Source organism: Macaca fascicularis, chromosome 16 (genome assembly GCF_037993035.2).
Source record: "Macaca fascicularis isolate 582-1 chromosome 16, T2T-MFA8v1.1".
Lineage (NCBI taxonomy): Eukaryota > Metazoa > Chordata > Mammalia > Primates > Cercopithecidae > Macaca > Macaca fascicularis.
Window position 1 is genome coordinate 70,097,543 of NC_088390.1, and position 22,403 is coordinate 70,119,945.

General features: G+C 46.4%; 2 protein-coding genes and 1 pseudogene across 2 annotated transcripts in view; 2 read left to right on the forward strand and 1 right to left on the reverse strand.

The window, feature by feature from the left end:
• Window positions 1-5,101, forward strand: part of DCAF7 (DDB1 and CUL4 associated factor 7) — a 42,446-nt gene extending 37,345 nt beyond the window's left edge. Inside the window, exon 8 of the transcript XR_010581933.2 lies at window positions 4,587-5,101. The gene's annotated coding sequence lies outside the window, so the exon portion shown is untranslated. The remainder of the gene's footprint in view (window positions 1-4,586) is intronic.
• Window positions 5,102-6,325: 1,224 nt separating this feature from the next.
• Window positions 6,326-14,472, forward strand: TACO1 (translational activator of cytochrome c oxidase I). The gene is made up of 5 exons (XM_005584642.3): window positions 6,326-6,794; window positions 10,311-10,417; window positions 12,426-12,553; window positions 13,394-13,571; window positions 13,909-14,472. Exons 1-5 carry the CDS (start codon window positions 6,515-6,517, stop codon window positions 14,107-14,109), a joined length of 894 nt encoding a protein of 297 aa, XP_005584699.2. The 5' UTR covers window positions 6,326-6,514; the 3' UTR covers window positions 14,110-14,472.
• A 2,382-nt stretch (window positions 14,473-16,854) lies between these two features.
• On the reverse strand, window positions 16,855-17,297 carry LOC107127844 (protein FAM136A pseudogene; annotated as a pseudogene).
• Window positions 17,298-22,403: the final 5,106 nt, after the last annotated feature.

Consider the following 22,403-nt stretch of genomic DNA (forward strand, 5'->3'; position numbering starts at 1 on the left):
AGGAGTCATCAGAATTGCATTTTAGAAGGAGAGGCAATGAAAAAGTGCCTCTGCCTTCTTATAATAGGGTGAGAGAAAATCAAACCCTGAACTAAGGCAAACTAAGGTGGCAGCGGCAGCAGCAGCTGCAGCAAGGATGGAGAGAACAGGGCACAAGTGAAGAGGGATGCAGTCATCAGCATTCAGTAATGTATTGGCTGTGAAGGAGGACAGAGAAATAACTCCCAGATCTTTTGGGTTTGGATAGGTTCTGATGGCTGACTGGGAATGTCCAAGTCCCTGCTAATTGCCCAAACCTATGCCCCACATAGTAGGGTGGGGAAGGAGTTCCTATCCCACCGCTAGTCAAATGCAGCATGTTCTGGATGAAATACTACCCCCATTTATTTTTATTTTTATTCTTTTGTTCATGTTGGGCCACTGTGAAGGAAGAGAAGAAAGGCAAACTGATTGGTTCAGTGAACCAGTATTCGATAAGTACCTTCCATTGTGTCAGCTAACATGGAGCTGGTGGCAGTGGATCTGTGAAGGGAAATATTTGCTCTTGAGAATTTAATTTTTTTTTTTTCAGACAGAGTTTTGCTCTTGTTGCCCAGGCTGGAGTGCAATGGCACAATCTTGGCTTATCGCAACCTCTGCCTCCCGGGTTCAAGGGATTCTCTTGTCTCAGCCTCCCGAGTAGCTGGGACTACAGGCATGTGCCACCACGGCCGGCTAATTTTGTATTTTTAGTAGAGATGGGGTTTCATCATGTTGGTCAGTCTGGTCTCAAACTCCTGACCTCAGACGATCCACCCACTTTGGCCTCCCAAAGTGCTGGGATTACAGGCGTGTAATCCGAGCCCAGCCGAGAATTTAAATTTTATGAGTACCTCCTGGTCCTGTTGGAACTGTGCTGCTATATGGTCTGACAGTGTGTATTTTGTGAGAAATACATGAGACCTGCTCTCTGGTTTTTAAGGAGAAAACAGAGTAATACTATTTATACGCTAGGCTAAGCTGCAGCAACAAACCCCCAAATCTCAGAAACTGAGCACTACAGAAGCTTATTTTTTGCTTACACAAAGTCCTCTAGGCCGGATGCAGTGGCTCAACTCTCTAATCCCAGCACTTTGGGAGGCTAATAGGGGCAGATAGCTTGAGGTGAGGAGTTCGAGACCAGCCTTGCCAACATGGTGAAACCCTGTCTCTACTAAAACTACAAAAATTAGCCAGGCATGGTGGTGCATGCCTGTTGTCCTAGCTACTTGGGAAGCTGAGGCAGGAGAATAGCTTGAACCTGGGAGGTGGAGGTTGCGGTGAGCCAAGACCGCACCACTGCACTTCAGCCTGGGCGACAGAGCAACACTCCATCTCAAAAAAAAATGTCCTCTGGAGGTTGATCAGCCTTCTTCCAAGTTGCAGCTACGTCATCTAAACATGTGACCTGGCCCGGTGCAGTGGCTCACGCCTATAATCCCAGCACTTTGGGAGGCCAAGGCAGGCGGATCACGACATCACAAGACCAGCCTGACAAACATGGTGAAATCCCGTCTCTACTAAAAATACAAAAATTAGCCAGGCATGGTGGCACGCACCTGTGATTCCAGCTACTCAGGAGGCTGAGACAGGAGAACCACTTGAACCCAGGAGGCGGAGCTTGCAGTGAGCCAAGATCGCGTTACTGCACTCCAGCCTGGGCAACAGAGCGAGACTCCATCTCAAAAAAATAAAAATAAGCGTGTGACCTCCAGGTTGCTTATGGGGGGTGGGAAAAAGTACATTTTTCAGAATGGACCTGGAAGTGGCTTACTTCTGCTCCTATCTGCCAACTGCAAGGAAGGTCGAGTCAAGAAATGTAGTCTTCCTGTGTACCCTGGCATAGGAAGTGAAGTAGTGAAAATTATATCTCAGCCATACCAGCAAATCGGCTAAGTATCTGGACTAATAGCTAATGTAATCTCATTCATTGAGAGCTGTTAGTACTGGACAACACATGGTCAAACCTAATGGAATGATACTTTTAGCCAGTCTTTAGCTTCCAAGGCTCGTTAATTAAGTGATTTCAATGATCCTGACAACCAGGCCTCTAGAGATGGTTCAGTCAACTATGAATTTATCTTGAAAGGTGGCTATTAACTCAGACTGAGATAGTTAAAATCTTCCCTGCCATTCATCACAGATACACAGACAGATAAAACCAGCTGCACAGTTAACAGGATATAGTACCTCTACCAAGCATGCACTGCAACTTTCTTTTTTTTTTTTTTTTTTTTTGGCAACATAAAGTGTCAGAACAACTCTCTGAGTGACTACTTTTTAAAAAAAAAATTCACCAAGAAACTTTGTTCTCCAAAATCACAGGCTGACGAAGTTTGCTGTTTGCAATTGTATGTGTGAGAATTAAGGCTTGCAGTCTTGCTTGGAGGAGCTGAGTCACTTTGACATAGAGAAGCAGCCTTGATTTCCAGGCCAGGTATTGCGCTTCAGAGCAGGGGTTTCTGAACACGACATTCCACATTTATCTTGACTTTGTACTTTCCAGGGAAACTGATCCCCTGAGTCCACTTTGTAGTCCAGCTGATCTTGATCCCCCTTTCACACAGGTCTGTGTTTCTTTGTGCCTAACTCTAATTTTTCACCTAACCTCCACCCTTCCCCATAATCCTATAATCATCTTTTTCTTTGGTGAGACACTTCACCATTCCTCTGGTGTGCAGTCTCCCTTGTTGCAGTGAGCTGATAAGCCTAACTCAGTGGGACTATAGGTTTCCCCTGCTGGTCTCAGGCTGACTGGACTAGGGCAGTCTCAAACCTTGTTTTAGCCTCTACACTTATTTGTGATTACAAATTCCATTAATTTGATTTTTGCTTCTCAAAGTAAATATAATTTTATATATATATATATATATATTTTTTTTTTTTTTTTTTTTTTTTTTGAGATGGAGGCTCGCTCTGTCGCCCAGGCTGGACTGCAGTGGTGCGATCTCGGCTCACTGCAACCTGTACCTCCTGGGTTCAAGCGATTCTCCTGCCTCAGCCAGTCCTGAGTAGCTGGGAATACAGGCACGTGCCACCACACCTGGATAATTTTTTGTATTATTAGTAGAGACCGGGTTTCACCATGTTAGCCAAGATGGTCTCGATCTCCTGACCTCATTATCTGCCCACCTCGGCCTCCCAAAGTGCTGGGATTACAGGCGTGAGTCACCACGCCAGGCCTGAATAAACTATTTTAAAATTAAAGTAACACTATATATGAATGGCTGATAAGCACATGAAAAGATGCTTACCATTAGTAGTCATTCAGGAAATGCAATCAAAACCACAATGAGATAACACTTCTCACTCACAAGGATGGTGATAGCTGTAGTCAAAAAGAATAACAAATTTAGCCAGTGGCTCGCACCCTGTAATCTCATCTACTTGGGAGACTGAGATGGCAGGATCGCTTGAGCCCAGGAGTTCTGTGCTGCAGTCAGCTATGACTGCTCCACTGGACTCCAGCCTGGGTAACAAAGCAGAAAAAAAAAATTAATGATATGGAGAAATTAAACCCTCATCTATTGCTGGTGGGAATGTAAAATGATACAACCATTTTAGAAGACAGTCTGACAATCCCACAAAAGGTTAAACATAGTTATGATATGACCCAGCAATTCCACTCCTAGGTGTATAAATAAAAGAAGTGAAAACAGGCCGGGTGCAGTGGCTCATGCCTGTAATCCCAGCACTTTGGGAGGCCGAGGCAGGTGGATCACGAGGTCAGGAGATCGAGACCATCCTGGCTAACATGGTGAAACTCTGTCTCTACTAAAAAAATACAAAAAATTAGCCGGGTGTGGTGGCAGGCGCTTGTAGTCCCAGCTACTCCGGAGTCTAAGGCAGGAGAATGGCGTGAACTAGGGAGGTGGAGCTTGCAGTGAGCCGAGATTGTGCCACTGCACTCCGGCCTGGGTGGCAGAGCAAGACTCCGTCTCAAAAAAAAAAAAAAAAAAAAAAGAAGTGAAAACATATGTCCACACAGCAATATGTATATGAATGTTCACAGCCTCATTATTCATCATAGAAGGTGAAAACAACCCATATGTCCTTGCCTGATGAATGGATAAATAAAACGTGGTATATCCATACAATGGAATATTATTTGGCAATAGAAATGAAATACTGATACATGCTACAACATGCAAGAATCCTGAAAACATCATGCTAAGTGAAAGAAGCCAGTTACAAAAGGCCACATAGTGTGTGGGCCCATTCATATTAAATGTTCAGAAGAGGCAAACTCACAGAGACAGAAGTAAATTGGTGATTGCCCAGGGCTGCAGGAATTGGGGGGAAAGAGGGAGTGATTGCTAATGGCTACAGGACTTCTTTGGGGGATGATGAAAATGTAAACTCAATTGTGCACAGCTCTGAATATTCTATAACCCATTGTACACTTTGAATTGGTGATTTGTATATGTGAAATATATCAAAGCTGTTTATTTTTTAAAAAATGAGAATTGTGTTGGGCATAGAAAGTACAGTCCTACTCTCAAAGAATTTAGTATTATGGTAGAAACAGATATAAACATTTTCATTTTTTTTTTTTTTTGTTGAGACAGAGTCTCCCTGTGTCGCCCAGACTGGAGTGCAGTGGCCGGATCTCAGCTCACTGCAAGCTCCGCCTCCCGGGTTCACGCCATTCTCCTGCCTCAGCCTCCCGAGTAGCTGGGACTACAGGCATCCGCCACCTCGCCCGGCTAGTTTTTTGTATTTTTTAGTAGAGACGGGGTTTCACCGTGTTAGCCAGGATGGTCTCGATCTCCTGACCTTGTGATCCGCCCGTCTCGGCCTCCCAAAGTGCTGGGATTACAGGCTTGAGCCACCGCGCCCGGCCTCATATTTTTTTAAAAGGTAAGTGCTAAGGTACAAGCGTGTATGAAGGGCTATGTGCACCCGCCACACCTGGCTAATTTTTGTATTTTTAGTAGAGACGGGGTTTCACCATGTTAACCAGGCTGGTCTCAAACTCCTGACCTCAAGTGATCTGCTGGTCTCGACCTCCCAAAGTGCTAGGATTACAGGCGTGAGCCACCATCCCATGAAGGTTCTTATATAATAAAAAATGTAAAGTCTATGCTTTTGTGCTTTGCATCCGTTATCCCATTTAGTTCTCACAAGGCCATTCTAGAGGTAAGGAAACAAACAGGAAAGTAAAGGTACTTGCCCAAGGATACACTAGAAAGTGGAACAACCAGGGTTTGAAGCCACCCAGCCTAAACGCAGAGGGCACAAGCTTGAACTTCACACTGTCCTGCTTCTTTTTTTTTTTTTTTTTTTTTTTTTTTTTTGAGATGGAGTCTCGCTCTGTCGCACAGGCTGGAGTGTAGTGGCGGGATCTCGGCTCACTGCAACCTCCTCCTCCCGGGTTCAAGCGATTCTCCTGCCTCAGCCTCCTGAGTAATTGGGATTACAGGCACGCACCACCACGACCGGCTACTTTTTTTTGTATTTTAGTAGGGACGGGGTTTCACCATGTTGGTCAGGCTGGTGTCGCACTCCTGACCTAGTGATCCGCGTGCCTCAGCCTCGCAAAGTGCTGGGATTACAGGCGTGAACCACCGCGCCCGGCTGTCCTGCTTCTCTACCGAATACGTCATGCCCTTTGGAGTTCATGTCACCAGCACGGAAGTCACTACAAAGCTTTTCAGCAGCTGCCGCTTTGTTTCTCTCCGTCTTCTAATGAATTCGGTTTTCTCTTTCGAGACAGCAGAGAGAAAATGGAAAGGGGAGTTTAGCTCCAAAAGGCTTGTCTGATCATTCTCCTTCTCCTAAAGGCCTGTGACTCATCTGAGTCTGTCCCAAACCATCTCTTGCATTTAGGGGCTTAAGTGCACTGTGGCTATTTACATAAAACTTTATTACTTTAAAGCTCTAAGGGCTCATTTTGTGTTTTCAACCTTCATATGTTGATAAAGCAAATATTAGATCCTTATTTGTAAATAGGGAGGACGTTCAGAGAGATTAAACGTTTGGGCAATTCACTTTTCTAGCAGCGGTTTCTTTGCCAGTAAAATGAGGCAACAACAAAATATTTATCGTTCTGGACTTTCTCAGATTTAGGCAGAAATTTGGAAGCAAAGTCAGTTTCATAACTCAGATGTGTCTCCACTAGACTATTATGAGAAACAAAGTCCGGCGCTCTCTAGGCAACCGGGAGGGCTTGAGCACTAACTAGGTCGGCTCAAGGGCGAGAGAGGAGCGAGTACTGTGCAGCCGCGGAACGGACTTTGCGGGCAGTGGGGACTTGTTTTTGGAGCGAACCCGGTAAAGGAAGTGTGCTACGCCATCAAGGGCCCCCAGTCCCGGCTGCCGCGGGGACGGTGCAGGGTCATTAGCTGTTGGGCCGCCCCGGGCGGGCCCAAGCCTTTGGGTCTCAGGTGACCAGCACAGGCAGCCGCGGAGTCCGGATCTGCTTGTTCCGGCGGTGGAAGAGACGGGCCGGCGCTGGCCGCTGCTGCTAGCAGCTTGAACCCCAGGGTCGGGACCGATGGCGGCTTGGGCTGCTGCCAGCCTAAGCAGGGCCGCTGCCCGATGCTTGCTGGCACGAGGCCCTGGGGTCGGGGCAGCTTCTCCGCGTGACCCCCGGCCCTCCCACTCCGAGCCCCGGGGCTGCGGTGCCGCACGGGGCAGGACGCTGCACCTCACAGCGGCTGTCCCCGCCGGGCACAACAAGTGGTCCAAAGTCAGGCACATCAAGGGTCCGAAGGACGTCGAAAGGAGTCGCATCTTCTCCAAACTCTGTTTGAACATCCGCCTGGCAGTGAAAGGTGAGACCCTGTCACCCACCACTAGCTGCCGCTGCCCTCTCAGTGCCCACAGCCTCGCTTGCCACTCGGAGTTGGGCCCACCTAGATCTCCGGCCCTTCACTTTGTTTTCCTTTCCCAGTACCCACCATTGCCCGCCTCATAAATCCTCAAAACACCTACCTACGTTTGAAGTCCTCACTCACCTTTCCAGACGCTAAGCATCTGGCCAGTTTGTCAGAGAGGGAGCTGCTCTTGAGAAGATAAGCCGGTAAGGTAGAAGTGACTTCATTCTGGTCTAGCTAGGTACTTAATAGAAACAAGTCCTAAGAGTCAGGGCAGATGTGTGACTCTCCTGAAGAGACAAATCAACTCCTCTGACGTCGCCTCAAGTACCTTATTTGTTGTGGCAGGGGCACTGAGTAAAGCTATCATTTAAGTGCTTAGGCCTTAGTTTGCTTCATTAATGTTTCCCCAAGACACATTTCCTTGGAAGGTAGATTTGCAACCATGTCTTTTCTCCCTTAGGTCGCCACACTGAAAAGGCTTTTTTTCTATTTAGGGCCAGAGATTTGTAGGAGTAAAGGAAAAGTCCTGTAGAAAGCATGGACTTTGGACTGGGCGCAGTGGCTCAGTCTGTAATTGCAGGCCAGGGGCAGGCAGATTACTTGAGGTCAGGAGTTCAAGACCAGCCTGGCCAACATGGCGAAACCCCGTCTTTACTAAAAATACAAAAAAAAAAAAAAAAAAATTAGCTGGGTGTGGTGGTGCACACCTGTAATGCCAGCTACTCAGGAGGCTGAAGCAGGAGAATCGCTTGAACCCAGGAGTTGGAGGCTACAGTAAGTGAGATTGCTCCACTACACTCCATCCAGCCTGGGTGACAGAGCAAGACTCCATCTCAAAAAAAAAAAAAAAAGAGAAACTATGGACTTTGGAGTCAGGAAGACCTGGTTTCTGTCACTGACTAACTTATTTTTTTTTTTTTTTTTTTTTTGAGACGGAGTCTCGCTCTGTCACCCAGGCTGGAGTGCAGTGGCCGGATCTCAGCTCACTGCAAGCTCCGCCTCCCGGGTTCACGCCATTCTCCTGCCTCAGCCTCCCAAGTAGCTGGGACTACAGGCGCCTGCCACCTCGCCCGGCTAAGTTTTTGTATTTTTAGTAGAGACGGGGTTTCACTGTGTTAGCCAGGATGGTCTCCATCTCCTGACCTCGTGATCCGCCCGTCTCGGCCTCCCAAAGTGCTGGGATTACAGGCTTGAGCCACCGTGCCCGGCCACTGACTAACTTATGACCTTGAACAAGTGGCTTAACTTTGTTGAGTTTCTGTGAAACAAGGGTAATACCCACCTTGAGGTAGTTTATGGTTTATGGCACATAATAGGCATTCAGTTAATGTTCATTTACCCCCTCAACTCATGCGTGGTATTTGTTTGCTTCCTTTTCTTCAAAATTCTTGACATTAGTTCAAGCAACATTTATTTATTTATTTATTTATTTATTTATTTTATTTATTGAGACAGAGTCTCACTCTGTCACCCAGGGTAGAGTGCAGTGGGGTGATCTCAGCCCACTGCAACCTCCACCTCCCAGGCTCAAGTGATTCTCCTGCCTCAGCCTCCAGAGTAGCTGGGACTACAGGTGTGCACCACTACGCCTGGCTAAATTTTTTTGTATTTTTAGTAGAGACCGGGTTTCACCATGTTGACCAGGCTGGTCTCAAACTCTTGACCTCAAATGATCCGCCCGCCTCGGCCTCCCAAAGTGCTGGGATTGCAGGCGTAAGCCACTGCACCCTGCCCAAGTTCAACCAACTTAATTGTGTTTATTTTGTACCAGGCATGCCACTAGTACTACAAAGATGATGAAATATAGCCCCTACCCTCAGATTACAATGTCATGTGAACATTTCAATAATTATGCACAAAGTGCAGGGCGCGGTGGCTCACACCTGTAATCCCAACACTTTGGGAGGCTGAGGTGGGCGGATCACGAGGTCAGGAGATTGAGACCATCCTGGCTAACACAGTGAAACCCTATCTCTACTAAAAAAATACAAAAAAAAATTATCTGGGCTTGGTGGCGGGCGCCTGTAGTCCCAGCTACTCAGGAGACTGAGGCAGGAGAATGGCATGAACCCAGGAGGCGGAGGTTGCAGTGAGCCGAGATTGCGCCACTGCAGATTGCCCACTCCAGCCTGGGCAACAGAGCAAGACTCTGTCTCAAAAATAGTAATAAAATAAAATTATTTTTATTATGCACAAAGTAGTAGAGTAAGCAGTAATGAGTCCAGGAAGTGTTGTTACCATCTATGTCCCTTCTTCATCTGACACAAAGTGGAGATTGCTAAAACATAGCAGAATGAAAACCATCCCTAAAGACAATGAATTAGAAGGTTCTGGCCAGGCACAGTACTTCATGCCTGTAATCCCAGCACTTTGGAAGGCCAAGGCGAGTGGATCACTTGAGGCAGGAGTTCAAGACCAACCTGGCCAACGTGGTGAAACCTCATCTCTACTAAAAATACAAAAATTAGCTGGGTGTGGTGGCAGGCACCTGTAATCCCAGCTACTTAGGAGGCTGAGGCAGGAGAATCCCTTGAACCCGGGAGGGGGAGGTTGCAGTGAGCCAAGATGAGCCAAGATCATGCCACTGCACTCCAGCATGGATGACAGAGTAAGACTCTGTCTTAAAAAAAAAAAAAAAAAAAAAAAAAAACAAGAAAAGAAAAAGGTCTTTTCTGGCCAGACGTGGTAGCCCACGCCTGTAATCCTAGCACTTTGGGAGGCCGAGTCAGGCAGATCACTTGAGCTCAGGAGTTTGAGACCAGCCTGGGCAACATGGTGAAAACCTGAATCTACAAAAAATATTTTAAAAAATTACCTGGGTGTGGTGGTGCACGCTGGTGGTCCCAGCTACTTGGGAGGCTGAGGCAGGAGGATCGCTTGAACCCCAGAGGCTGAGGCTACATTGAGCCAAAATCATGCCACTGCACTGTAGTCTGGGTGATTAAAGTGAGACTTTGTCTCAAAAAAAAAAAAGTACTTTTCCAAAATACTTCTCCGGGCTGGGCGCAGTGGCTCACGCTTGTAATCCCAGCACTTTGGGAGGCCAAGGTGGGTGGATCACCTGAGGTCAGGAGTTCGAGACCAGCCTGACCCAACATGGCAAAACCGGGTCTCTACTAAAAATAGAAAAATTAGCTGGGTATGGTGGCGTGCATCTGTAATCCCAGCTACTCGGGAGGCTGAGGCAGGAGAATCACTTGAACCCAGGAGGTGGATGTTGCAGTGAGCCAAGATCGTACCACTGCACTCCAGCCAGGCAACAGAGTGAGACGCCATCTCAAAAAGCAAACAAAAAACCCCAAAATACTTCTCCATATCCCACTCAAACACTAGTTAAGGTATTCTAAGGTAACTGAGAGCTAAATGGGGATTTGCCACTCCGTTGGCTTGGTGGGGCTGGAAATGCCTTTTTTTCTCCCATGTTGTAATGAGATGTCTTTGCTCACTCTTTGTTTTTTCTTTAAATCTCAGAAGGAGGCCCCAACCCTGAGCACAACAGCAACCTGGCCAATATTTTAGAGGTGTGTCGCAGCAAACATATGCCCAAGTCAACGATTGAGGCAGCGCTGAAAATGGAGGTGCGTACTGTTTGACATGCTTTTTATTGATCACAGCCCCTACAGGGCTCATGTCTAGATAGCCACCAAACACACCTTAAATTATCAGAGAGGGCCAAGTGCAGTGGCTCACGACTGTAATCCCAGCACTTTGGGAGGCTAAGGTGGGTGGATCACTTGAGGCCAGGAGTTTGGAGACCAGCCTGGCCAACACGGTGAAACTCTATCTCTACTAAAAATACAAAAATTAGCTGGGCATGGTAGCACATGCTTATAATCCCAGCTACTTGGGAGGCTGAGGTGGAGGATTGCTTGAACCCAAGAGGCACCGCTTGCGGTGAACCGAGATCGCGTCACTGCACTCCAGCCTGGGCAACAAAGCGAGACTCTGTCTCAAAAAAAAAAAAAAATTATCAGAGAGAAGGGTAGCAATGTAGTTGACGCCCTCAGCCTAGAGGCTTCTGGGAGCTCACTGTCCTTGGTCATTTGTTCTAGGGGCACAACTGGGAGTAGGATGCATAGGCAGCATGCAGGGCCATACAGCCCGGGACTGCTCAGCCAAGTTGTAGGGAGATGAGGTATTATAGAAAGAAGGGGCAGTGTGGGAGAAAGCCCTTATGTTAGGTTGAGGAAGGTTTTGTTTCTCAGATGTTTATACCCTAAAGGAGAAAAGCCAGTAGAAAGAGAGAGGGTGGGGGTGATAGAGATGGTGGGAGGGGCAGGTATATAGAGTCCACATGAGGGTACACCTTTCTCTGGGGCAGGTAGGGAGGCTCTGAGGAAGTAATAGTTATCTTAATAGATCATAGTTATTGAGTGCTTCCTGCAGGCTAAGCATGGATAAAAACTGTGTGTGTGTTATCTCATCGAATCCTGAAAACCACCGTAAGTAGAAATTGAGGCACAGAAAAGTTAGGTGACTTGACTCAGGTCACATAGAAAATGACAGACTTGGCCGGGTGCGGTGGCTCAAGCCTGTAATCCCAGCACTTTGGGAGGCCGAGACAGGCGGATCACGAGGTCAGGAGTTCGAGACCATCCTGGCTAACACGGTGAAACCCCGTCTCTACTAAAAAATACAAAAAACTAGCCGGGCGAGGTGGCAGGCACCTGTAGTCCCGGCTACTCGGGAGGCTGAGGCAGGAGAATGGCGTAAAAACCCAGGAGGCAGAGCTTGCAGTGAGCTGAGATCCGGCCACTGCACTCCAGCCTGGGCGACACAGCGAGACTCCGTCTCAAAAAAAAAAAAGAAAAAAAAAAAAAAAAAGAAAATGACAGACTTGAAACCAGATAGTCAGACTTTAGAGCCTGTGCTCTAACCATTATGCTTACTGCCTTCACGTAGGCCGTGGTGCAGAGAAGGAGGTGGAGACAGCAACTATTTTCCCCACCTAGTGGCCCTTTTTTCCTTTGTGAAAGAGGAAGGGAGAAGTTATGAGTTAAGAATTCCTGGAAAGTTGCAGGACAGGGTGCTTGGAGTGGGGAATATTGAATACATGGACAAGGGATGAGTAGGGGCATGGAAGGTCCAGAAGAGATTAGTCCCTAGAGCTCTGGATTAATTGTTTGATTTTTGAGACCATGCTGTTTTCAGCAGCTCTTATGACAAGGCCTAGGTGTGTGATTTTTCACAGCAGTACTCAGCAGCCCAGGGTAGGAGCCTTGAGACTTGACCGGTGGGTTTCTTACAGGATGGGAGTGTAAGAGGATGAGTCTGAGTGGGAGTAGGTGGGGACTAGATGTGGCATTTGGTTAGGGACGGTAGGAAGCAAAGCTGAGGAAGGGCTGATGGATTGTTCAGGGACCAGAGAAACACTCCTTCCAAGTTAGGGGTAGTACTTCCCGTTACTTCAAAAGTTGGTTCTAGGGTTTCCTCTCAGAGGGTGGGGACAAAAATAAAGATTGAGAGCTCAGGCTCCAGCCTAGAGAGCCCATCCCATGAAGTTAGTTTTGCAATACTTGTGGTTCTGGGCTGACATGTGGGAGGGAACTGGGAAACAGGAAAATGTGCTTGTGTTGTTTATTGCAGAAAACCAAGGACACGTATTTGCTGTATGCGTGTCGGGGCCCTGGTGGCTCTTCTCTGCTCATCGAGGCATTATCTCACAGTGGCCACAAGTGTCAATCAGACATGAGACATATCCTGAATAAGAATGGGTAAGTGTGTGTCTGTGGGGAGTGGTAGGGGACAGAGCCTTTATGTTCCAATTCTCTGCAAGGCAAGTACTGTTGATCTCTGCTAGTGTTTCAGGGTTTTGCTTTTTGTTTTTTGAGATGGAGTCTCACTCTTGTCACCCAGGCTAGAGTGCAATGGCATGATCTCGACTCACTGCAACCTCCACCTTCTGAGTTCAAGTGATTCTGCTGCGTCAGCCTCCTGAGTAGCTGGGATTACAGACACCCACAGCCACGCCCAGCTAATTTTTGTATTTTTAGTAGAGATGACAGGGTTTCACCATGTTGGCCAGGCTGGTCTCAAACTCCTGACCTCAGGTGATCCACTTGCTTCAGCCTCCCAAAGTGCTGGAAGCCACCATACCTGGCCATGTTTCAGGTTTTAAGCACACTTCCTCCTTAGCAGAATCCAGTGAGTTAATTGACTTTCCCTTAATGTTGTCTGTACTAGCAGAATCCCAAAGACTTGTTCATTGGTGTAGAAAGGGGATCTTTGTCCTATTATCCCCATCTGTAGCCATATAATGCCCAAATCTTAAAATGCTCCACTAGGACTGGCATCTTAATGGCACAGGAAATGATGAGCAAAGTCTGCTTCCTCCAGACTGCAATCAGGGCAGAAAATTGAGTGTGGGAACATTCTTGGGCTGTTCCCTTATCCAGCAGCAGCTGCATTTTCTCCTTGAGGAAGCGATCTGCTCCATGTCTGTGTGTACTCCATAGACTGGGTGAGAAAGAGACAGTGATATAGAATGATGAGCTTTATGGAGGCTGAGTGTCTAGAGGCATCCACTCACGCCAGCCTGTTTCCTTCCCTGTCAGAGGAGTGATGGCTGAAGGAGCTCGTCACTCTTTTGACAAAAAGGGGGTGATCGTGGTTGGAGTGGAGGACAGAGAGAAGAAGGCTGTGAATCTAGAGCGTGCCCTGGAGCTGGCAATTGAAGCAGGAGCTGAGGATGTCAAGGAAACTGAAGACGAAGAAGAAAGGAACGTTTTTAAAGTAAGCATGAAAACATGGGTGTTTGGTGGGCTGCCGGGAGGACCACGATAGATGCCTTACACATGCCTCTTGGTTTCTTCCTTCCTGTGCCCCAGGGTACGGATGAGACAAAGAGTTCACATATTGTACAAACATTTATTGAGTGAATACTGAATAGATCCGACTCTCGTGATGACTATGAAAAAGAGTCAAAACATTGAAAACTATGTCCCTGCCAGTGAAGATCTCAAACCCAGCGATCCATTCCAGTACTGACATTCAGGACTTTGCAAGGTCCTGTGTTGCTTTGTCTCATTACCTCCTGGCTCCTCACCTCCTGATTTTCCTTTATCCCTAGTTTATTTGTGATGCCTCTTCACTGCACCAAGTGAGGAAGAAACTGGACTCCCTGGGCCTGTGTTCTGTGTCCTGTGCACTAGAGTTCATCCCCAACTCAAAGGTGCAGCTGGCCGAGCCCGACCTGGAACAGGCTGCTCATCTCATCCAGGCTCTCGGCAACCACGAGGATGTGATTCACGTCTATGACAACATTGAATAACCAGGCTATATGTGCTCCTGGGTTCCTTCCTAGAAATGTGGCAGCCCATTCCAGCACACAGGCTTCTGCAGCAATCTCTGAGAGTAAAGCCGGTGGGAGGCTCAGCAGACCAGGAGGCCCAAAGCCAGGACTTGTGACCTTGAAGCCAAAGGAATCTCACTTGTAGGGCCTCCTTGTCAGCTCTGCTACTGTCTCAGAGCCACCTGGATGAGTGTCCTGACACCCTCTTGGATGCAGGGCAGGATCCCCCAGCTGGTCAGACTCTGATGTTGGGTAGCTGGCCTCTGTGGGAATTGTAAGTGCCCTGAGGCACTATGTACTAGAAACTGCTATTAATAATAACAGTGATTATTGGTTGCTGCATTGCTGTTGTATGGCTCTTGAGTCTTCCTGAGTTTGTGTCCAGCTGTTGGGATCCTCTGGACTAACTTTCAAGTCCCTAGGCTTAGCTCTACTACTACAGTCCCAGGATTATTTTTTTGATTGGCCATAGAAATGTAGTTGTATCCAGGCACTCCATGGTCTAATGCTGGTCTTACGACCTAAACCTGTCATTCATTCATGCAACTAATATTTCTGGAACACTAGCTATGCACCAAGAATTGTACTTATCTAGAACATAAGCTATTCAACTGGTATCCTGTGTTAGATCCTGCTCTGGAAGGTAGGACCCAACACAGGCCTGCTCTTTATTGGAGCTGCCCCAGGGCAGTGTGAGCTGCTGTGCAATCATCTGTTGCTCTCTTTGTGTGACTTCTGTGCCCTTCTTTCACCAAACAGCTTAAGGTTCTAGCCCAGTTGGAAAGCGAGTGCCAGTGATAAGGGACTTGGCAGTGGCTCACACCTATAATCCCATCTACTCCAGAGGCTGAGGTGGGAGGATCACTTGAGCTCAGGAGTTTGAGGCTACAGTGAGCTATGATTGCACCACTGCATTCCAGCCTGGGTGACAGAGTGAGAACTCTTGTCTTTTTTTTTGAGGCAGAGTCTCACTCTTGCCCTGGCTGAGAGCAGTGGCACAATCTCGGCTCATTGCAGCCTTGACCTCCTGGACTCAAGTAATCCTTCCACCTCAGCCTCCCAAGTAGCTAGAACTACAGGTGCACGCCACCATGCCCAGCTAATTTATTTATATTTTTGTAGAGATGGGGTTTCACTATATTGTCCAGGTTGGTGTCGAGCTCCTGAGCTCAAGCGATCTGCACACTTGGCCTCCCAAAGTGCTGGGACAGGCATGAGCCGCCGTGCCTGGCTGAGTCTGTCTCTGCTTTTTTTTTCTGAGACAGAGTCTGGCTGTGTCGCCCAGGCTGGAGTGCAGTAGCATGATCTTGGCTACTGCAACCTCCACCTCCCGGGTTCAAGCAATTCTCCTGCTTCAGCCTCCCAAGTAGCTGGGATTACAAGCAGGCACCACCATGCCCGGCTAATTTTTTTGTTGGGGGGAGGGGAGAAAATTAAACCTTATTTATTTTTAAAACCAAGCCACTAGGAAAATATATCACAGCCTGGAAACAGCAAATGATAGGCTGTATTATCATTTCAAGTAATAAGTTGGTGAAAATACAATGAGGTTGCTATCAAAAGAATAAGGTGCCATGCCAGGGCAGGAACACTGAAAAGTTGCGAAAGCCCCAGGCAAAAATGGTATTTGGTAATGGGGTCTGCCTCTCCTTTGCTCTAAGGGAGTCGGCTCATCCTAGCCCAAGTTGCTTACGTTTTCTCCCTTGAATTTCCTGTTGCCGGGATTTGTGTCAATAGTGCTCTGTTAATTCAGGGAGCTGAGTAGGCAATGCTAGGTTTAGGCTTTCGTTCCATCCGTTCTATAAAAACCAGGTTTTTCCAAATCCAGTACTTCATAACTCTGTTGTAATCAAGTAGCCAACTGCTCCTCTTTTACTGTTCATTCCTAGGTACTAGTATATATCACAATCAAAATCCCGTTCTCTTCACTGGGAAAGTGTTACTGCAAGATTTTCCTGTCATTTTGCTACACACAGCCTCAGGGCCCATCAGCCAGTAATTATGCTTCCCATAATTAGTGTGTCGTCACCTCTCATGTTTTTGCATGGTCTCCAGGCTGAAAGATATGGCATATAATAATTTTAAGAAATGTACATCCACATCTTGACCAGAAATGGGGATCCACAAGGAACCTTTCCAAGTTCTTATCCAAACTAGTCTCCCTCCCAATTCCACATCTTAAAATCAACTTGTATTGCCTTGTATAAATTACACAAAACCAAGAAAACAAAGACCCAGAAAACTTTTTTGCCCTTCTAAGTGAGTGACCTCATCAATTTTGTTTTACAACTTACAGAAAATGGTGTGGTGACACTTCTGGTAAACAGGATGTTGGCAACAAAGCGAAAATATCTCTCCTTAAACTCCACCAACTCTAACCTGCCAGCCTGTTGGTACCTGTGTAGTAAGAAGAGTCTGGTACCTTGGAGGGCTCTGGCTTGTTACAGGGGAGATCCTTACTGGCAGGACAAGCACTGGCCACAGGACATATAAACTCTAAAACTCAACTGTAATATCTCTGACCCAATTTAGTACCACTTTTTTCCATTTCATTTTTTAGGACTGAAACATAAAAGAACCAGTGCCTAGAGGCAAGTGACATATGTCTTACACTTGTGGCCATCCTTCGTTTCTTCATAAACTTCGCTTAAAAGACTAAAATTCCCAATTCCTTATAAAAAATATATTCCTGCCCTCAGCCCCAATGGCCAGTGGCAAAGATTGTTATTTCCCAGTGGATAAGAGAGCCTCCTTCATCTTCTTGGTCATAGTTGGGATGTAGTGCGTGGGGTCATCCACACACTTGGTCACACCGTCCAGCTGCTGCTTCACCTGAAGCTTCTTACTCCCAGCATCTATTGAATCTTTGACTTTGTCATTGCAATGCATGATGCACCAGGCCAGGTGGTCCTAGAACTTCTCCAACTCACTGGTGACCAAAGCCTGGGCTTGAGCCTGGCTTTGCTTTAGCTCAAGCATGGCAAATGGCAGTGCTTTGATGCACTGGTGCACCTGCTGCATGGAGGTCTGGCTGTCCTCACAACTGCTGGTGCTGCATCGGAACATGAGACCCTGCATCTTCCAGATATTCTCTCTCTCCAGACTCTTCAGCATGGAGTCCACCACCTCCTGCACCCGCAGCTGCTGCAGCTCCGCCATGGCGACCCTACACCGCCCTGCGCCGTGCCACCCTGACTAATTTTTGTATCTTTAGTAGAAACCAGGTTTCACCATGTTGGCCAGGCTGGTCTCGAACTGACCTTAGATGATCCATCCACCTTGGCCTCCCAAAGTGCTGGGATTACAGGCATGAGCCACGGCACCCGGCCTCTGTCTCTCAAAAAAAAAAAAAGGGACTTGCCAGGGCCTGCTTTGCCTGGGTCCCTATGCATCCTGAGAATGGTCAGAGTGAACCAATGAGAAGATTGATCTGCTCTCAAGAAGGGCTACCACAAGCTGGTTTTGAAAGCTTGGTTCTGAGAACAACCAGCCCTAGATCCTTTTCATTTCTGATACCGAATGATGTGGCACTGAGAACTGAAGAGGAAACGTGAACAGAAAGAAGAGTGAGGGCTGAATAAGAAGCCTGGCCGGTGAGAAATAGGGCCCTTGGTACCTTTTGCTACTAATAGTTACTTCTGGGTTTAGAAGGGCCAGGAACTCCCACCTCCTGCGTCTGAGCCTGTCAAGTATGTTAGGCCTAAAGTGTCTTTCTGATCCCTGTTATACACCTATTTATAAGTTATTTAAGCTAATTCTGAGCTCAGAGTAATTTTCCTGAAGGAGCCTTAGGTAAATAAGGATGGCAAAGAACTAAAAATTTACTGTAAATTGTAGCTTTAGCTTCTAGGAAAAGAATTACTGACTCCACAGTGATGTCAATAGCTGGAGAACACGGGCTACGAGGAAGAAAACCAGTGAAATAATCCATGGTTATGCCACTTGCCCAAATATCTGAATTGCTTATTAAAAAAGAGCAAATTTGCGTTTATATGCAGCTTCATAATTTATAAAATACTTTTACATGTTATTTATTTGATTTTCCCAACAAACCTATAAAACACTTTCACTAAGTATTTTATGCACAGATGATCTCATACCAAGCAGGTAAGAACAGGTCTAATACCACATCTTATACTGATAGACTTTGGCTTATAAAATAGCTCTGTTTTGGAAATTAATTTGGAGGAATCTTATCACTTATAATCTGAGAAGTCTGTACTAAGGGAGTCTGCTCTTAAAGGGAACATGGCTAGTCATGTGAATAGATCTCTAATGTAATATATAGAATCTTTATTAATATGGACTGTTGCATAACCAATTATCTTACATCAAGACATGCTTACTATAAGGCACAGTAAAGGCTCCTGTGATGATGGCTCTGCACTGACCCCTAGTGGTGCCCTGCAGTCTCTCTCCTGCAGTTAATAGGAAAGGCAGAAATGAACCCTTCCTTGAATTTGTTCTGCTATCCCTAGATCTGGTAAAGACACCCTGAGCTATTCAAATAAAGATGATCGCAGCCGGGTACGGTGGCTCACGCTTGTAATCCCAGGACTTTGGGAGGCCGAGGCGGGTGGATTACCTGAGGTCATGAGTTCGAGACCAGACTGGCCAACGTGGTGAAACCCTGTCTCTACTAAAAATACAAAAAATTAGCCAGGTGTGGTGGCAGGCGCCTGTAATCCCAGCTGCTCCGGAGGCTGAGGCAGGAGAATGGCTTGAACCCAGGAGGTGGAGCTTGCAGTGAGCCGAGATCGCACCATTGTACTCCAGCCTGGGGCACAAGAGTGAGACTCTGTCTCAAAAAAAAAAAAAAAAAGTTAAAGATGGTCACATCCATATGCTGAGGTATTATGTTGCCACTAAAAATTATTTTTCAAACAATCTTTTGTCCGAGAAAATGTTTACAATATAACATTAAGTGGGAAAAAAGATACAAAACTATATGTATAGTGTGGTCCAAATTTTGAAATAGGTATGTATATATTTAACATATTATATATATGAACTTTTTAAAAAGACTAGAAGGAAATGTACTAAAATATCAAAACTGGTTATCTCAGGGTAGTGATGTTATTACTGAGCTTTATATTCTGTAATCATGTTTTCCTCCTTTCCTTTTCCCTTCCCTTCCCTTCCCTTCCCTTTATCCTTCCCTTCCCTTTTTCCTTCCCTTCCCTTTTTCCTTCTCTTCCCTTTTTCCTTCCCTTCCCTTTTTCCTTTCCTTTCCTTTCCTTTCCTTGAGATGAGATGGGGTCTTCCCGGCCGGGCATGGTGGCTCACGCCTGTAATCCCAGCACTTTGGGAGGCTGAGGTGTGCGGATCACGAGGTCAGGAGTTCGAGACCAGCCTGGCTAATGCGGTGAAACCCTGTCTCTACTAAAAATATAAAACTTGTCTGGGCATGGTGGCGGGCGCCTGTAATCCCAGCTACTTGGGAAGCTGAAGCAGGAGAATCATTTAAACCCAAGAGGCGGAGGTTGCAGTGAGCCGAGATCGCACCACTGCACTCCAGCCTGGGAGACAGAGCAAGACTGTCTCACAAAAAAAAAAAAAAAAAAAAAAAAAAAAAGGCAGCCCGGCGCGGTGGCTCACGCCCGTAATCCCAGCACTTCCGGAGGCGGGCAGATCACGAGGTCAGGAGATCGAGACCATCCTGGCTAACATGGTGAAACCCCATCTCTACTAAAAATACAAAAAATTAGCCGGGCGTGGTGGAGGGCCCCTGCAGTCCCAGCTACTCCAGTCCCAGCTACTCCGGAGGCTGAGGCACGAGAATGGCGTGAACCCCAGAGGCGGAGCTTGCAGTGAGCCGAGATGTCGCCACTGCACTCCAGCCCGGGTGACAGAGCGAGACTCCGTCTCAAAAAAAAAAAAAAAAAGAGGTCCTGTGTTGCCCAGGCTGGTTTTGAATTCCTGGCTCCTAGGGATCCTCCTGCCTCAGCCTCCCAAAGCGCTGGGATTATAGGTGTGAGCCACTGTGCCCAGCCGCCATGTTTTACTTTTATCAGGTGAAATATTAAAAAAAAAAAAAAAAAAAAAAACCCAAAAAAACAAAAGCTAGTCTCCAGCATCTGACAGTCTGGGAGTCAGGTGCACGTTAAAGTCAGAGGAATGGGGTCCGGTGCTGGCTTGGCTTGCTTTGCCTTCTCTTTGGTCATTGTCTTGGCAACATAAAATTATTCAAGGCCTTGAAGCCACCTTGGGCTTACTTTCAAGTGTCCTTTTAGTGGGCCAAAAGTATCTGTGATAGGCTCTGTTCCCAGTCTTGACTCTTATAAGAAGCACTCTTGTGCATAGCCACCTCACCTCTGCTAGAGGCCCTGGCTGAATCAAAGGGGAACAGTAAAGGCTCTGCCTCCAACCAACTATGGAAATTCAGCCATGTGGTTGAGTTACTTTTTTTCTCTGAAACTTAGAGCAGTCAATAAAGCTTCAAACTTGAAGAGTTCCCAACTCCCAGGCTTACTTGAATCCCCGAAGACACTTCTGGAAATATTCTGTGAAGAGAAAATAAAAGTAAATCTGGCAAAAGGGAATGCGATGATAGATCCACAATATTGTTTTTCTTTTTCTTTTCCTTTCCTTTCGTGTGTGTGTGTGTGTGTGTGTGTGTGTGTGAGAGAGAGAGAGAGAGAGAGAGAGAGAGAGAGACAGGGTCTCACTTTGTCAGCCAAGCTGGAGTGCAGTGGCACAACCATTGCTCACTGCAGCCTCAACCTCTCAGGCTCAAACCGTCCTTCCACCTCAGCCTCCTTGCATGCTACCATGCCCAGCTATTTTATGTTTTGTAGAGATTGGGTATTGCTATGTTGACAGTGCTGGTCTTGAACTCCTGGGCTCAAGTGATCCTCCCATCTTGGCCTCCCAAATTGCTGGGATTACAGGTATGAACCATCAGCCTGGTACCACACTACTCTTAACTGAAATTATTCTGTGTCTAGCCAGTGAACAGGATAGCATTTTTACTTCTTTATTCTTTTCATTTTTTGTGTATGCCCAAAAGGTAACATTTATTGTCTTTAAAAAGGCAAATCTTACATAAATAAGTAACAACAACAACAACAACAAAATTCCCATTTAATTCTACTTCCTAAGATACAACCACCATTAATGATTTATATTTTTCCACTCTTTGGAGCCAGTCTGCTAGGGACCAAATTCTAGCTCTGCCAACAGCTAGCAACCTTGGACAAGAACTTAACCTGCTTCTTTACCTGTAAAATGGGAGTAATGATAGTACCTATTACATGGGGCTGTTTTGAGAATTAAATAAGTTAATATATGTTAAGCACTTAAAACAGCACCTGGCAATAGTAAGTGTTCAATAAATGTTGGCCTTTTTCTAAGTGTGAATGAGCATTTTTTTTCCATTAAATTTTTTTTTTTTTTTTTTTTTGGCTGGGCACGGTTGCTAATGTCTGCAATCCTAGTACTTTGGGAGGCCGAGGCAGGTGGATTGCCTCAGCTCAGGAGTTCAAGACCATCCTGGGGGCAACATGGTGAAACCCCGCATCTACTAAAATACAAAAAATTAGCTGGGCTTGGTGGTGCTTGCCTGTAATCCCAGCTACTCAGGAGGCTGAAGCAGGAGAATTGCTTGAACCCAGGAGGCGGAGGTTGCAGTGAGATTGCAATTTTTAAAAATTGAGATGGGATCTTGCCATGTTGCCCAGGCCAGTCTTAAACTCCTGGGCTCAAGTGATCCTCCCAGCTTCGCCTCCCAAAATGCTGGAATTATAGGCGTGAGCCACCTTGCCTGGCCAGCTGCTTCCTCTTCTTTTTTTTTTTTAAATAGATATGAAGTCTCAGTATGTTGGAGAGGCATATCAGGATCTTGATATGTAGTTTTGAACTCATGGCCTGAAGCAATTCTGCCTCAGCCTCCCAAAGTGTTGAGATTACAGACATAAGCCACCACACCTGGCCTGAATGAGCATTTTTTAAAACTGAAAAGTGATCATGCTATACACTTTGCTTTAACCTTTTTTTTTTTTTTTTCACTTCACAATATATCCTGGTTACCTTTTAGTATTAGTATGGAGAAGTCTCTTCATTCTTTTTAATAGCTACATAACTTTTTTGGTATTAATGTGTCATAATTTAACCAGTCTCCTATCAATGGGCATTTGGATTGTCTATTTTAAAAAAGATGCTAGGGCCGGGCATGGTGGCTCACACCTATAATCCCAGCACTTCAAGAGGCTGAGGCAGGCAGATCGCTTGAGTCCAAAGAGTTCGAGACCAGCAACATGGCAAAACCCTGTCTC

Coding starts and splice junctions, on each gene's coding strand:
- TACO1 (XM_005584642.3), top strand. CDS start 6,515: ATGGCGGCTTGGGCTGCTGCCAGCCTAAGCAGGGCCGCTGCCCGATGC. Junction 10,418..12,425: donor AGGCAGCGCTGAAAATGGAG/GTGCGTACTGTT, acceptor TGTTTATTGCAG/AAAACCAAGGACACGTATTT. Junction 12,554..13,393: donor CATATCCTGAATAAGAATGG/GTAAGTGTGTGT, acceptor CTTCCCTGTCAG/AGGAGTGATGGCTGAAGGAG.